General features: G+C 41.1%; 1 protein-coding gene across 1 annotated transcript in view; it reads right to left on the reverse strand.

Annotated features, from left to right (window-relative positions):
• Nucleotides 1-15,637, reverse strand: part of LOC120383139 — a 124,498-nt gene that overhangs the window by 38,064 nt on the left and 70,797 nt on the right. The window contains exons 41-52 of the mRNA XM_039500760.1: nucleotides 15,052-15,158; nucleotides 13,805-14,009; nucleotides 13,028-13,192; nucleotides 11,488-11,597; nucleotides 9,763-9,989; nucleotides 6,379-6,520; nucleotides 5,106-5,291; nucleotides 4,531-4,678; nucleotides 3,578-3,752; nucleotides 3,067-3,125; nucleotides 2,287-2,397; nucleotides 59-234 (exon numbers count right to left, since the gene is read on the reverse strand). Of these exons, the coding sequence (XP_039356694.1) occupies nucleotides 59-234; nucleotides 2,287-2,397; nucleotides 3,067-3,125; nucleotides 3,578-3,752; nucleotides 4,531-4,678; nucleotides 5,106-5,291; nucleotides 6,379-6,520; nucleotides 9,763-9,989; nucleotides 11,488-11,597; nucleotides 13,028-13,192; nucleotides 13,805-14,009; nucleotides 15,052-15,158 (1,811 nt within the window). The remainder of the gene's footprint in view (nucleotides 1-58; nucleotides 235-2,286; nucleotides 2,398-3,066; nucleotides 3,126-3,577; nucleotides 3,753-4,530; nucleotides 4,679-5,105; nucleotides 5,292-6,378; nucleotides 6,521-9,762; nucleotides 9,990-11,487; nucleotides 11,598-13,027; nucleotides 13,193-13,804; nucleotides 14,010-15,051; nucleotides 15,159-15,637) is intronic.

Consider the following 15,637-nt stretch of genomic DNA (forward strand, 5'->3'; position numbering starts at 1 on the left):
TAAGTCTAGTCAAAGGCCAGGTTTCTTGCCAGTCATCTTCCATATGAAACATACTTACCTCTTGTTCAACCTCTTTTAGCCGAATCCCTTTGATCTTAGCAAAAAGCCTTAGATTTTCTTTCACTGTTAAAACTTCAAACTGAATGTTAAATTGTGGGCAAACGCCAATTATTTTCCTAATTTCTTCCAAGTCCTCCATTTCAGTCACTTTGTATTTATATATCATGGCAGAGCCTGCAAAGGTGAACACGAGGAACAGAAAGCATAACATGCTGTTAGAATGCATGGTATGTCAGACATTGCTAATGAAATCTGAGCAGAAGTATCTATCCTTATAACCTGGATGAAAGAAAACTGGATATTTGCAATGTGTTGCTTCCACAGTAGATGTAACCCACTAGTATGTATCGCACAAAAGCATTAACCCAATTTACCAGATGAAATTTTCGTACATGATCTTGTTCTAAGAAAATAAATAAATCGATTAAAATGTTACCAACACAAGAAATCATTTGCCAGGTATCGTGTACAGTGCGCCAGATTCGCAGACAGTGCTAATGTTTTGCTTTCTTTTGATAATATAAGGCTGTGCAAAAATAAAAAGGAAAAATATACATACATGCAAATGCTAACCAAATATTTTCAAACTTTAGGAAACAGATGAAATTTTGGGAGAAAGCTTTGGTCGACTCTTATTTTATTCTAACCAATTCACCCATCCCATGTTCTTCATCTGCTTGAAATAAGGGGAGTCTCTGGGACAGGAGGAGAGGAAATTGGGCTTAGTACATGATATAGAAGCTTTTGTGCTTGGAGAAGATAGAGGAGGACAAGTTTGCAGGGTGTGGAAACATAAGTACGTAAGACCGGCCAAACATAAGTACGTAAGACCGGCCAAAGGTCCATCTAACCCAATATCCTGTCTTCTGACAGTGCCCAATGCCAGGTGCCCCAGAGGGAATGAGAAAAACAGGGATCATCAAGTGATCCATCCCATAGCCCATTCCCAGCTTCTGGCAAACAGAGGGTAGGGACACCATCCCTGCCCATCCTGGCTAATAGCCACTGATGGACCTGTCCTCCATGAATTTATCTAGTTCTTTTTTTAACCCTTCACAACATCCCCTGGCAAAGAGTTCCACAGGTTGACTGTGTGTTGCGTGAAGAAATACTTACTTTTGTTTCTTTTAAACCTGCTGTCTATTAATTTCATTTGGTGACACCCAGTTCTTACATTATGAGAAGGAGTAAATAACGCTTCCTTATTTACTTTCTCCAAACCAGTCATGATTTTATAGGCCCCAATTCCAACCCCTGGGGGACACCACTATTTACCTCTCTCCATTCTGAAAACTGAACATTTATTCCTACCCTTTGTTTCCTATCTTTTAACCAGTTGTTACCAATCCATGAGAGGACCTTCCCTCTTAACCCATAACAGCTTACTTTGCTTAAGAGCCTTTGGTGATGAACCTTGTCAAAGGCTTTCTAAAAATCTAAGTATACTATATCCACTGGATCCCGCTTGTCCACATGCTTCTTGACCCCCCCTTCAAAGAATTCTAGTAGATTGGTGAGGCATGATTTCCCTTTACAAAACCATGTTGACTCTTCCCCAACAAATTATGTTCACCTATGTGTTTGACAATTGTGTTCATTACTATAGTTTCAAACAGTTTGCCTGGTACTGAAGTCAGACTTACCAGCCTGTAATTGTTGGGATCACCTCTGGAGCCCTTTTTAAAACTTGGCATCACATTAGCTATCCTCCAGTCATTTGGCACAGAAGCTGATTTTAATGGTAGGTTACAGACTACAGTTAGTAGTTCTGCAATTTCAGATTTGAGTTCCTTCAGAACTCTTGGGTGAATACCATCTTGTCCTGGTGACTTATTACTGCTTAGTTTATCAATTTGTTCCAAAACCACCTCTAATGACACCTCAGGCTGGGACATCACACCCCCTTCCCTGCTATGAATATGCAGGAGTATAGGAATTATCCTATCATATTAGATCAGCGGTCTATCTACTGTAATGTTCTATCTCTGACAGTAGCCAGTATCAGATGCTTCAGAGGAAGGTTCAAGGAGCTCCTTAGTGAAGTGACATTCATTTCCAGCTCATTGACAGCACATGGGTATTCCCATCTACTCATAATCACACATATCTATTGTGCCTTTCCACACGTAACCATAAACTGTTCATTCCTTCAAAGAGCCAGAAGGTGGGGGGTGGGAAATCACACACTGCTAACCTTACCTTCAGCTTGACATTAGATAATTTTACCTTCTGAGGGTGGGCAAAGTCCACTAAGGATGTTCAGTAGCGTACTCTTCCCAGCTCCACTGTGACCCAGTAATGCAGTGATCTGGCCTTCATAGACATTAAGGAACAAACCTATAAAAATGGTATTGGTGATAAGGTAAAGCAAAGGAAGTTTAAACCAGAGACGGGCTATGAATTAGGATTAAAAATTCCCCAAGCTTCAGGTACTACAGATAATTGGGTAATTGATCTAGCTAATATTACCACACTAGACCTCGGCAAAGTTGCTTAAGCTGAAGCACGTCTAATGTGAACAGGAGTGAGCTGCTCGGGGATTTCTGCATGAGGGGTCTTGATTTGGAAACTTCCCCCCAGGGCATGCCAGAGCTAGGATTTGTTAACCTTTTCCATTATGCTGGAGAGCCCACCGGTTTTTGTCACCCTTCTGAGGAGAGCTGGGGGGTGGGGGGGGGGGTTGTGGATGTTGACGGGTTTCCTGTATATTATATTGAGGGTTCAGATTTGTGGGGTAAGTGCCCAGAGAATGGAATGGGCTAAATAGTACCCACAACAAACTGGGTACCTGGGCCCCAAAAGTTCCTTTTTCACACATAATTACTAATAGCTATCAAAATCCTGGTTGAATCTCATTTTTGTATTTATAAATGGTGTCCATCACCTTGGTATCTAGGTGCCTCACAGGGACTAAAAATACCCATGGGATTAATGGACACATGGGTAGCTTGGTGCTTGGATAAAATACCCACTGGTACCTTCACTTTCAGAGGCTTCCCTCCTTACCTCTTAAAGCATTCACCATCTTGTCCTTCCCTTTATACGTTTTTTTAACATTGTTGATACTGAAAAAGAAGCAGACAGGTTTGAATTAACAATGGAATTGAAGGGCTAGGCTCTTCCTAAAACTCTGCTCCCAGGTTGGGCTAATGGTAGGCAGGTACTGTAGAGGGTTCCTGAAGAGGGAGGGATAGCTCAGTGGTTTGAGCATTGGCCTGCTACACCCACAGTTGTGAGTTCAATCCTTGAGGGGGCCATTTAGGGAACTGGAGTAAAAATCTGTCTGGGGATTAGTCCTGCTTTGAAAATCTATCTGGGGATTGGTCCTGAGGTCCCTTCCAACCCTGATAGTCTATGATTCTTCTACTTCTCAGCACAGGCCTCCTGGAGAATCAGGTCCAGGTTACTTCATGGGGACGATTAAACAGAAATCCAAGTCTTTACATTTCTCTAGTGATTGGACTCATATAAGCCTTAACACGATAGAAACCAAACAAACACGCTCTAGTGCCCATACCTGATGGCTTCTTTCCCACGAAATTCTGGAGGCACTTGCTCAACATGATCATTAAAGACCTGGTCACTGTATTCTTCATAGTCTAGGATATCATTGTTGACACAACTTTTTCTTTTTTTAAACCAATAAGATGGCTTCAGGAAGAACAAACGGGAATGGTGCATCCCATATTTATCTATTTATTAAACCAAAATAAAATGGAACATTTTATTCAGTGAAATATTGTGATAAAGCTTCTGCGGGGGGGGGGCAGGGAAGGGAGGGCGGGGGGGGGCGCATTTTCTAAGGTACCAATGGCAGTTTTCCATCACTGAACTCAAAAGAAAATTAGGCACCAAATTGCCATTTGTGCCATCACCATAGCAAATGGTACCCATTCTAGCAATGTCAACAAGTCAGGAGGCCAAGGATAGAGATGGAACATGGAATGAATAATCTGTCTTCCCTACAGGTAGCCCTTCTGGAATATTATCGAAGCACCTTGGCAAGGCAAGGAAGGGGAACTTGCATTAACACTGCCGTGCTGTGTTAGTTTCGTGGGAGAGGACTTTGTACTGATCTCTGTCATTCTCCCATGCATTACATATGCTTAGAAAACAGTAAATACATCAATCTGAGCTTGAGTGGAATGGAAACATAGATGCTGGATATAATAACTACACCTAACTGTTATATAGCAGTTTCTATCAATAGATCGCTAAACAATTTAGAAAAGAGGCAAGTACAATTATCCCCATTTTACAGATGGGAGGCACAGACAGGTACATGATTGCCCAAGGTCACCCAGCCAGCCAAAGGCTGGGATGGAAACAGAACCCAGGTATCCCTCTGATTTCCAGTCCAGTAGGCCACAATACAGTCAAACCACATTATTTACAGAAGATAGTTCAAGAGAAGGGGAAAACAATGAAACCATTTACATTAATTTAAATTGCAATCAGACTCATACTTACCAGGCAAAACTTTGTCAAAGTAGATGGCTAGCATCAAATAGAGAAGAGCATCAAAAACCAACAGGAAAAAAAATGCCAACATTGGGAAGGAGTCTTCCAAAAAGTCAGAAAATTCCACCCCTTTCATAGCGTCTTCTAAATGTAGAATCTGAAATAATGCAGACATTTACAGGGGAAAGAATACGAATGGATGGTAGAGCAGTTGGCTATGTGGAGGAAGCCCGTGGAGAAGTACAGTAAGGGGTTGCTTAATTGTGTGGGTTGGATGGAATAGAGAGGATAAGGGCAAATAGGGATAAGAACCAAAGGGTAGGCACAATTAAATTATTCAGGGCCATGAAGGCCAGAAGATGTTGAAATTTTACGTGGCAGGTGAGGTGAAGCCAATGAGCTTGAGGTTCTATTACTGGATTTGAAGGACTCAAACCCTTTCACCAAGAAATGAGTGTCATCATCAACTTTCCTTCACTGACTGCATTTCTGAAGAGACAATGAACCCAAAAGTCTTAACAGATAAAATTTTCATCCTTTCCTAAATGACTGATGCATGAGGAGGAAATGATTCTGTATCATACCTGCACAAATCCAGCCGTGAAAGCAAAAGGACTGAAGAGACCTAAAACCCATTCCAAAGGTTCAGGAACAAGGTTATACAACACCGCAAGGCCCAGACTTCCAAAGGACAGGGTGAAGAGGAACCCAACTATGCCAGTGAGCTTAGGTTTCTTCAACAAAGAACTTAGTAAGAAAGCAAATGACATCTGAAAGAGACCAAGGGTTTGTTAGCAACAACTTCTCAGAGAATCACAATATCGTCTTACAGCACTACAGTTGTAAGACTGTTGGTGTTTCATTACTCCTATAACCCCTCGTGACAAAGTGCTTAGAAGGATGGGCCAACATAAAAGAGAGTTATTTAGACTAATGATGTTTTACATCCAGGAGAACTTTACTGAACAACTATAGGAAAAGCTACAATGATGAGGTAACAACCAGCTCCGGGGGATGTTTTAAAGGCCTTATCTTATGTCATGGTTGCCCTGACTCTGAAAGCTTGGAAGTATCCTGCCCTGTTCATTAATTGACCAGTATTTTTAGTCTGAAGAACCAATGAACTTTTTCAGGTGCAAACCACCAGTGATAGAAATGACTGAACCATCACTTGTTTTAAGGTGATTGGCTGGCTGCCTTCTCTGAAGCAGAGCCTTAATGATCTTGGTCATCAGTTGTCCCAGATGTCCTTCAATGACTTGATAGCTTGAGTGTATCTAACATACAAAGGCCAAACCATGCCGCACAGCTTCCAGACATTACACTTGAATTAGCATGTGTGTATAGGTCTGAACTTGACTCAAGACCTTTAAAACACTTTTTGTTTAACTGGATCATAAAAATAAACCTAAAATCCAAGAGACCATAGCAAAGAAGCTAATACTGCAGTACAGAATTCTCCTTAGCATTACTTAGTGTACGTAAATTAAGTCTATTTGAGTGGAGAGATCCCAAACCAGGGTCTCTCAATCATTCTCTGGACTGCAGAAGTAAATTCCTGTCTGCTTTGGTCTTGGCTAAGCTTGCACTGAATTGTATGAGGAATGTAACCTGCAGCTGAAAATGAATTGGGAAAATCAACTGAGCCCAGCAAGTTTTGTCCCGGAGTGAACTGAAAATATGACTCTCTTTAGTATCTGTATGAAGGCTGTCTGAATCCTCCAGGTCAATTACACAATTCTCTCTCCCGCAGTTCAAGAAGTTTCATTTGTGGCAATACCAAGGGTCCTTAAATCCAGACTTTTTATAAATCCAGAGATGGAAACAACTATGCTTCTTCTGAAAAATAAAACTTACCAAAGAGATGCCATAGAGGTAAAAAAGGAAGAATATCACGGAATGGCTGGTGTGGTATATAAATTTTTCAGATTTAATGATAAGTGTCAGTAGAATTGCCACAATTAAAATATAGCCTGCATACAGCAAACCCCAGGAGAACCTAAAATCAAAAGACATTGCATTACTTTTCTGGTTTATGGATGGATGTGAGGTCATGCAGTAATCTGTTAAAAAGGGGGGACGGGGAAGAGAAGCCTGTACTTTGATATAATAATTGAAATTTCTTTGACAAAACATGTCACCATAATGTTTTATACAGATACTGCCAACTTACCATTTGCTTACAGTTTAGGTTTTAATAAAAAGGGGAGTTTAATGCCATGATAGAAATAGAAATATTTTTATGCAATTAAAAATAAATAAATGACTTATGTTTCCCTTAGATGTTCCCATGCAGTGTTGGAAAAACAATCACCACACTGAGATAGCACATGAGAATCAGAACACGAAACTCGCAAGCACCACTGAAATATACCTGTCTCATTTAATTATGCAAGCTGAATAAAATGCAAAAAAGACCAAGAGAGAATAAAAAGAAAGGTTGACTTTATAAAAAATGCTTTCAGTCTTAATATCTCCCGTGTTATATTAGTCACACAGGTAAGGGATCTTTTAAAACAAAAATCTGAACATGGATCTTTTTACCGCAATTGGCACTCAAAAAAAAATCAAACAATCTCCTTTTTCTGGTGATTGGGTGTTTCAAAATAAAAGCTGTACTGAGGAAAAGAATGAACCATACATGACAAAAGTTAATTATATTGCTTAATGCATGACTGGAAGGTGCTCAGATACTATAGAGATTAAGGTGATAAAAGAACCTAAATAGAAAGTGCAACACTGTTGACAGATGATACATAAATAATAACTAACTGTTATATAGCACTTTTCATTACTAGATCTCAAACCGCTTCACAATCTTTAATATATTTGTCCTCAAAACACCTATGTGAGGTAGAGCAGTGCGGTTATCCCCATTTCACAGATGGGGAACTGAGGCTACACAGCTTAAGCAAGGTCATACAAACAGTCTGCGGTGGAGTAGGGAATCGAACCCATGTTTCCCAAGTCCTAGCTAGTGCCATGGCCATATACCAAGCTCAGATGGACAGCTCAGAAACACACAGAACTGATTTTTAAATGTAGTCTGCACTGTCTCCTACTTCAACCTCCAAGATTATGGGCAATATATGATCTCTAGTTTGCCCGTCAGATGGGGAGAACGTAAAACACACATCTTGAGTGGATGTGTCTCAGCATGCATCCTTCGGCTTCCATCATCTTCTGTTTACCGACAAGAGTTTTAGCTGGGATAATGATAGCAAGATTTTAAAACAGGGAAGATATCCTGGGAAAATGTTCATTCCGACTGTGGCTATTCTTCCTGACCAAGAAGTTTCCACATTTCTCCCAGGATTTACAGAGTAAAAAACTGGCTCCATTGAAGTCAATGGATTTCAGATTTACCTTCATTTCTTTTAAAGAATGGGATACTTTCCCATAAACATGCATTTATTTTAGACAGTAATTTAAAAATTGTTGCATAATGTTGCTCTAAGCAAACAGTGTGAGGTTCATTTTCCTAATGGCTACTCTTGCATTTCTGGGTTTGTACAGTAAAGATTTATAAAACTGCTCATGCATCCCTAAACAAATGGCTATAAAAATATAACCAGACACTCATGGCAGGGCCAGGGACAGAAGGGCGAGAGAGAAAATTTCCGGAGGCTCAGACTTGAGCACAAATCACCGACTTCGTGTTGGAATTTAGAGCAGGGTTTGACACCCACTTGGCAGAAGTCTTTAGCTACTCCTTCCCAGGCTGTTTTACAAGTAGAAAGCTCCAAACTATATAAGGAGCAACTTGATACTATATTTCCTCAGAACTCCTGTCCTGATCTGGGGTCACTGTGTGTACCTGTATTGCGTCCTCTTTTATGGGTAAGGCCCTATTTAAATTGCAAGATGGTCTTCAAATAATTGCAGCTGAGTTGCGGACAAGACTTGGAAAACTGCCGAAAAGTAATAATGTAATTTGGAAAAGCCAGAGTGGTCCTATTTGTTCAAGAAAAATTTGCTGGAACAATATAAACACTCAAGTGCTATGTCATGCCTACTAATTATTTTTGATAACCAGACATTTTGCTGCAACTATATTACATTAACTATATAAAAAAAGAGTGACCGGTACAATGTAAAATTCAGAAGACAAAAAGTCTTAACACTACTGCTATAGAAATCGAGTGCAGTCACTTTAGCCTTTTACATTTTACAGGCATTGAATGTTAGTGCAGTACTATTTGCATACTGAAAATGTATGCAAAATTGTGGAGTGTGCAAAGTTAGCGAATTAAAATCCAAATTGTGGTGGAAGCCTAATATTGCAGGATCTGCAATTTCCGCAATATCACAAATGAAGTAGAATCTTACTCATGGGCATAACCCATCCTTCCTATAAGGTGCTGAGTCTAAATACTATGGTGAGTGTGTGTATAATTAGCTCCCAGCTGGGAGTGTCTACCTGAACAGGCACTGAACCCTGGCTGGAAATTACCAGGCCATGGTCTAGCTCAGTAGGGTCTCCTCCACGGGACACTACTGGGTTAGGGAACAGTAATGCCCCAGGTATCCCACAAGGGAGCACTGAAAGATCCATACACCCCATCACAGAGCGGTACCACCACTCAGTAGCAAAACGGAATCAGCCTACACTGTGTTGACTATAATGGACACACATTGGCTTCAATGACCAAGTTAGAACACACTGAAATGTTTTGAATCCTGAACATTTGAATTTAGGAAAAATCAGGGAAAATACGAGGGGGGTGGGGGTGGAAAAGAGGAGGAAAGAGTCCCTGAATTTTCTTTTTGGACCCATTCTAATGGAATTCCTCTGAAAGACAGTCTGGCCCCTTGTCTTTGTATGTAAGGCTCAATTCTGCATTATGACCTGTGGAAGGACTGCTTTGCCTGCAACGATGACAATGCAAGAGCTACACCTTTCACATAAAGCAGAGAAAAACAAGCAGCCATTCAGCTATGTCCTGACACACTAAAGGCTTTCAATTTGATTTGGCTACTTCCATTGACTCTCATACATTGTGCAACTGACTAGTAATTCTGAGGCACTGCCTATATTTAGCAGCTTCCTTTGCCAACACGAATTACACCTGGGCTTCATTTACATTCTCAGGTTTTGCAAATGGAGAGGACACATCTTGCTCACCCAGCAGAATTTCCCAGCTTCTTACAGTTTACTTTAAACACCTGGCTGCATCGGTGAGATATTCATTCACCAGTGGATTTATCTGCCATACATAGTTAAGTGGGCATTTCACACACCAGAAGGCGAAATCCTGGAGCGCCATCATCTTCATCAGCTCCTTAAACTTCCTCCTGTCTTTTGCCACATTGAGTGACATAAAGTATATGAGAGGAGAGAGTGCCACTGCACAGCAGACAAGAAAAAAGTCATAGTTAATGCCTCTCACAACACGAAAGGGAGGTAGCCTCATCTGTTCAGCAGTGACTGACTGCAGCTCTTCCATCACTGAGTGGTTTGATGCAACCTAAAATACAAAACAAGTAACCAATTAGATTCATTTGCCAAGACCACAGATTTTTAGTGACATTTTGTCAATGATTCTTGGCTGTGAGAGCTGGACGTGAGCTCTCCCACTGTAAACTTCTCCGTCGGAATTAAGGGAAGATGAGAAAAGGGCAACTCAATTCACTCTCTACACAAACACTCACTGATGCCTGAGTTCACACCTGCACTCCAGATCTTGAAGCTGCAGCTGTAAAGGAAGGTGATGGGAGCCACGTGGAAAACATTTCAATCACCAGCAAGAAAACCCCATGTTTCTTGCTGTTTTCCAAAGCAGCAACCTTTTCACACTGGCCTCAGGGCACAGAGTTGGCATGGTGTGTGTCTGTGTGTGTATGTTCATGCACACACAAATGGCAGGCATTTTTTCCAAGTGTTAAACTCTCTGGAGCACTGGTGGTAGTGTTGGGATGTTTGTCTTGGAAGGGCGGCGTTCCAAGACGGAGACAAGTTGGGAGGGGACACAGTGAGGTGAAGTGCCTTAACCACTGGGCCCTCCTTCCTTTCACAGCATTTGTGCAATTCAGTGCTTGAACCAAATTATGGTAGACTTACAGGCACCCTGTTTGGTGTGCTCAGTAATTTCGCATGGATAGAAACAGAGAAATATAGGGCAGGAAGGAAACTCAGTAGGTTATCTAGTACATCCCCCCATGTTGAGAATGGTTTAAATATATTTAGACCACCCCAACAAGTGTTTATCTAACCTTTTCTTTAAAAACCTCCAGTGACATAGATTTCACAACCTCTCTTAGTAACCTATTACTTCACTATCCTTACAGTTAGAAAGTTTTTCCTCTTATCTAACTTAAACCTCTCTTGCTGCAGTTTTTTAACCAGTTATTTACACACTTTAGAGTAGTTTCATCGAGGCCATATTTCCCTAGTTTTCTTAGGCGAATGTCATGTGAGGCTGTGTCAAAAGCCGTGCTAAAATCAAGATATAGCACATCTACTGCTTCTCCCTATCCACCAGGTCTGTAATGCTGTCAATGAAGGAAAAGAGGTTGCTTTGCCATGATTTGTTCTTGATAGATCCTTGTTGGTTATTACTTATCACCCTAGGATCCTCTTGGTGCTTACATATTGATTGTTTAATAATTAGGTTCCAGTATCTTTCCAGGTATCAAAATGAGGCGGACTGGTCTATAATTCCCTGGGTCCTCTTTGTTCACCTTTTAAAGAGAGGTACTATGTTTGTCCTTCTCCAGTCCTCCGGACCCTCACCTGCCCTCCATGAATTCTCAAAGATAATTGCTAGCGGTTCCAAGACTGCTTCAGTTAGTTCCTTAAGAACCTGAGAGTGAATTTCATCAAGGCCCACGGATGTGAATACATCTAATTTCTCTAAAAAGCTCCATCTACATGTAAAGTATTTGGTCAGAGATTTTCTTTGGTTAGGTCTAATACTAATAATCTGGCTAAAATGAACTGACTTTCAAGCGCCCGACTCTACTTACTTGAATGATAGCAGCATCAATGTTTGCTTGCAGGGGAACAAATCCTGAAGTCCACCGTTGACTAACAGGACAAGCAACGTCCTCATCAAATATATAGCCAGAGCAGCTGTCTTTAGGAAAGATTTTAAAAAAAAATAAGCAAAATAGTAACGTGTGGGGGTGTGGGGGAGGAGTGTTACATGACACAGAGGATTAGCAATGAGAAGTGGAACCTGTCACCTGTAGGTCCCCCAGTTAGACTGTACTCTGTGGCTGAAATCCTGACCCTGCTGAAGTTAATGGCAAAAACTCCTATCGACTTCGGTGGGTTTCACTGGATGTCACTAGTGGCTGAGAACCATGTCCATATCATGGGTGTTCAATGGTCATTAGGCAATGATTTGGGGGAGTCTTAGTGGGGGCTGGGCTGGGAGGGGGTTACAGCTGCGCCGGAGGATAGTGGGGGCTGGGCTGGGAGGGGGTTACAGCTGCGCCGGAGGAGCTGCTGGCATGGGGACACCGGACAGCCCCACGTTCCACTCCTTTCACCGCTGTGGCTCCCAGGATATCAGGGCTGTCCTGTATCGCTGATGTACCGACGCCAGGCAGGAGGACTCAGGAGACGCAGCTGTATGGAAGGGCAGGGGGCGGGACCATTCCACCATACTTGCACCACTGGGGCTTATAGAACACTGGACTTGTCAGGCAGTTCCTGGTCAAAAATTTTCCAGGCAAATGTTTTTCAGCCAGAAAACGTCAATTTGTCAACATCAAACATTGGGGGGGGGGGGGGAAATGTGTCATTTTTGATGAAATTTCATTCAGGAAGAAAGTGCTTCAATAAGGTCCTTATTGATGTTTTATTTTGAAATAACTTCTTGTTTCTAAATATTATATGTTATTTTATATTATTTTATTTCTATATATTTTATATTATGCCAGTTACAATACTGATTTACCAAACCCAGAAGCAAACCTGTTACTAGTTAGATCAATTACCAATGATCAAACCAATTACCAGTTAGAAGACCAATTTTCAATTATAAACCCAATTATTTTCTTTTCTATTATAAATTGTAAAAAATTAAACTCTAATTCTGAAATAAAATAAAAAAATATTCCAAAAAGTTTAAACAGAAACAAAACATTTCAAATGAGCCAAAACAATTTTTTCCCCACAAATTCTGTTTTGTGTGAAATTTTGAAATTTCCGCTTTTAATTCCAATTGAGAATATTTAAAAAAAATCAGAATTTTCCTTGGAACTGAATTTTGAGTCCCAAACAGATCTATTCATGAGTATACTGAGGGGGTGCCATTGGGTGCTGAAACTTTGACCAAGTTAGCTACTTCTGTGAATGCCTGTGGCCAGAGTCACCCAACAATCCATTCCAAATAGACAGATATCCCATATTCAAGAATCAATATTAGAAAATAGTTGTTTGAACACTAATTTTATACCTACATACATTTTAATCTCATGCCGACCTTTATAAATTGTGATTAAATTGAAAGATTAAAAAGATTAAAATGCACAATTTGTGTTAAATTGGAAAAATCACCTGAATGATGATCCATATTGTCCCTTTGCAAATGGAATGAAGAATAAGCATGGGAAGCTAACTCATAAGAGAAAGCATCATTAAAGTTAACCTCTATTACATCATGGAATGTCATAGCAGTGCTTTCCAGCTCTGTCTGTTCTCCAGCGTTGTTTCCAACAATATCTACACATGTGATATATAAGAAAAATAAATGTGCATGTTTACACCTATTGTCTACCAAAATCTTAGATGACTGTCACAAAATAAACCATTAAAACTAGGGAAGAACGGATTCGTTTTGTCTAATGTTAAGAGCACGTCAAAATTGTGGGTTTGGAAGTTTGACTTGAATGTTAAGACCGCATTTCATTCAAGAGAGGAGTGAAAAACAAATATGGAGCAACTACTAAAAACAGAAGCAGAGAGAGCCAGAGGAAAAAAATATAATGAAAAATTAATATAGAAATCCCTAGGCCAACGGAGTAAGTTAAAGCAGCCCCAAGGCTGCTCTTAAAAAAAACACCAGGCCAACAGCAGTGCAGACTGGCCATCAGAACTGGAGAGCCCCAAATACTCTTTTTTACACTGAGTGGCACATGGCCACAAGAGAGAATCTGCCCCATGACATTCATTAGCACCACACAGGCAGACTGGCACTCATATCCTCTGGCATTAGAGATTAATAGCTAACAAATATTCAGTACAAGCAAAATACACCTTTTAGTAAAAAGTCTCATGAAACACAGGAAATGTAAAAAACCAACAACTGTGTAATAAAGTTAGGAGGGAACGTACCCTTCAAAAAGGAAACAGAAGCCATATGCTGCATTATTTGTCTCGTAGTCTGCGTCACTGGTGTATACTGAACTGCATATGTGTTCGTATTAAACGAATTGACAGGCCCAAGGTAAACCGAAGGTAGTTCAGGGTATCTCCTGTACCAACCACTAATAATATCCATATACAATATGAGAGGCATCAGTAGTGAGAGGAGCAATTCCTAAGTAGATAAAAATGTGAAGCAAATTAGAAGTTGGTAGCACATATGCAAATCACCTGACCAGCAACTGTACTGCCCCCTAGAAGGAGCTTATCCCCTTGTAGGGTGTTGGCATACGCTTTGGGAGAGCAGCTCCCGACTGAATGACCTTACATACTTGCATATGTGTTATGCAAACTCCGCCCCTTGGCTGTGCTGTGAAGCATGCAGTCAAAGCTCAAGTGAGAGCATTTAGAATGGCCATTTCTGACTTTGCTCAAGCACTTTTGGAACAATTGATGAGTGAGCGTTGACCCATGCAGTTATACCTGATACCCTCCCAGTCACAGCCCCGGTTAGCCAATTAGATTCCTTTTAATGGCACCAAGGATATAACTTTTTAGAACACTATGCCATTTTTTCAGCTTCTGTAGAGTAGAAATGACATACAGAGCCAATCCTACACAGAGGGATGGGAGGTCAAAGGTTTGGGGGCCCATCTCCACCAGAGGCTGCATTTCAGGTCTTTCAGTATTGTACACTTTCTTGAGTATTAAATTCACAGACTTTTTTTTTTTAAAGCAGAGAACAGCCTGGTAATGAAACAAGCCAAGTGGACAATGAAATGCAAAGAGCACCGAGAGAGTCAATAGCAACTGAAGAGTGAGAGCCGGCCTTTGCCTTCATGGCACTGGACCACGTCGTGGGTCATGCAGAGCTTCAGACCCAGATTGTCAAAGGTATTTAGGCACCTGACACCCACTGAAACCAGTGGGAGCCAGATGCCTCAGTACCATTGGGGATCTGGGCCTCAGTGTTTGAGCGGAGCACAAAGCTTCCTAGAAGTTCCCAGCATGCAGCAGCTGTAGCTTAGCCATTGCACCACGCGTAAGGATGCTCTCCCCTCATTGCTTGCTACAAATGGGAAGGTGGGGCTTTGTTCTGCCTCTGACCGGTCCTCTTTGGGTGGGGCAGTCTGGCTCCATGACGGCTGCCTGTTGTACAAGTTCTCCGGTGAAGCCCAGCCCCAACCTCAAAATAAACGCCAGCTCTTCTGACTTGCCTGTAAACTCTGCTTTTTCTTCCTCCATTTCACCAGTATATGCTTTAATAGCAGGGCCCCAGTTTGTTGACACACACTGATCTCTCGCTGACGTCTAGGAAGCATTTCTGGAATGGGGTGAGAGAGAGTGAGAGAGGTTTTTTTTTCTATTGGTACAACTGAACGGAGCACTTTGTGTGGTATGTGGGAGGGGGCAGGTCATCTGTGACGGGACTTTTGGAGCATCTGGATTTCATTTAATGAGTCTGTCATCCATATGTCTCATAAAGGGAAACTCAGATCCCCTTTCCTCCTGGTGGCAGTCATTAACTCATCTTATTTTCAGCTGTAATTCCAGACACTTACACGAAACAAGACTATTTAGTGGATTGTCTTTTTTTTTTTAAATGTATGTATGGGAGAGTCAGTACATTGATCTTCTATTTGCTGTTAAGGGCTTGAGAGAGATTATTGGGAATGTGCCCTTCATTTATAATTAATGTACAGTAAAATTGTTGATAAGACAATAAAGGGAAAACACACCCTCCATCTCTTTACATGAATTGAATGCTTTAGAATTACTACCACCTTCCTTTGAGACAAACAC

The sequence above is a fragment of the Mauremys reevesii genome, linkage group 15 (genome assembly GCF_016161935.1).
Source record: "Mauremys reevesii isolate NIE-2019 linkage group 15, ASM1616193v1, whole genome shotgun sequence".
Lineage (NCBI taxonomy): Eukaryota > Metazoa > Chordata > Testudines > Geoemydidae > Mauremys > Mauremys reevesii.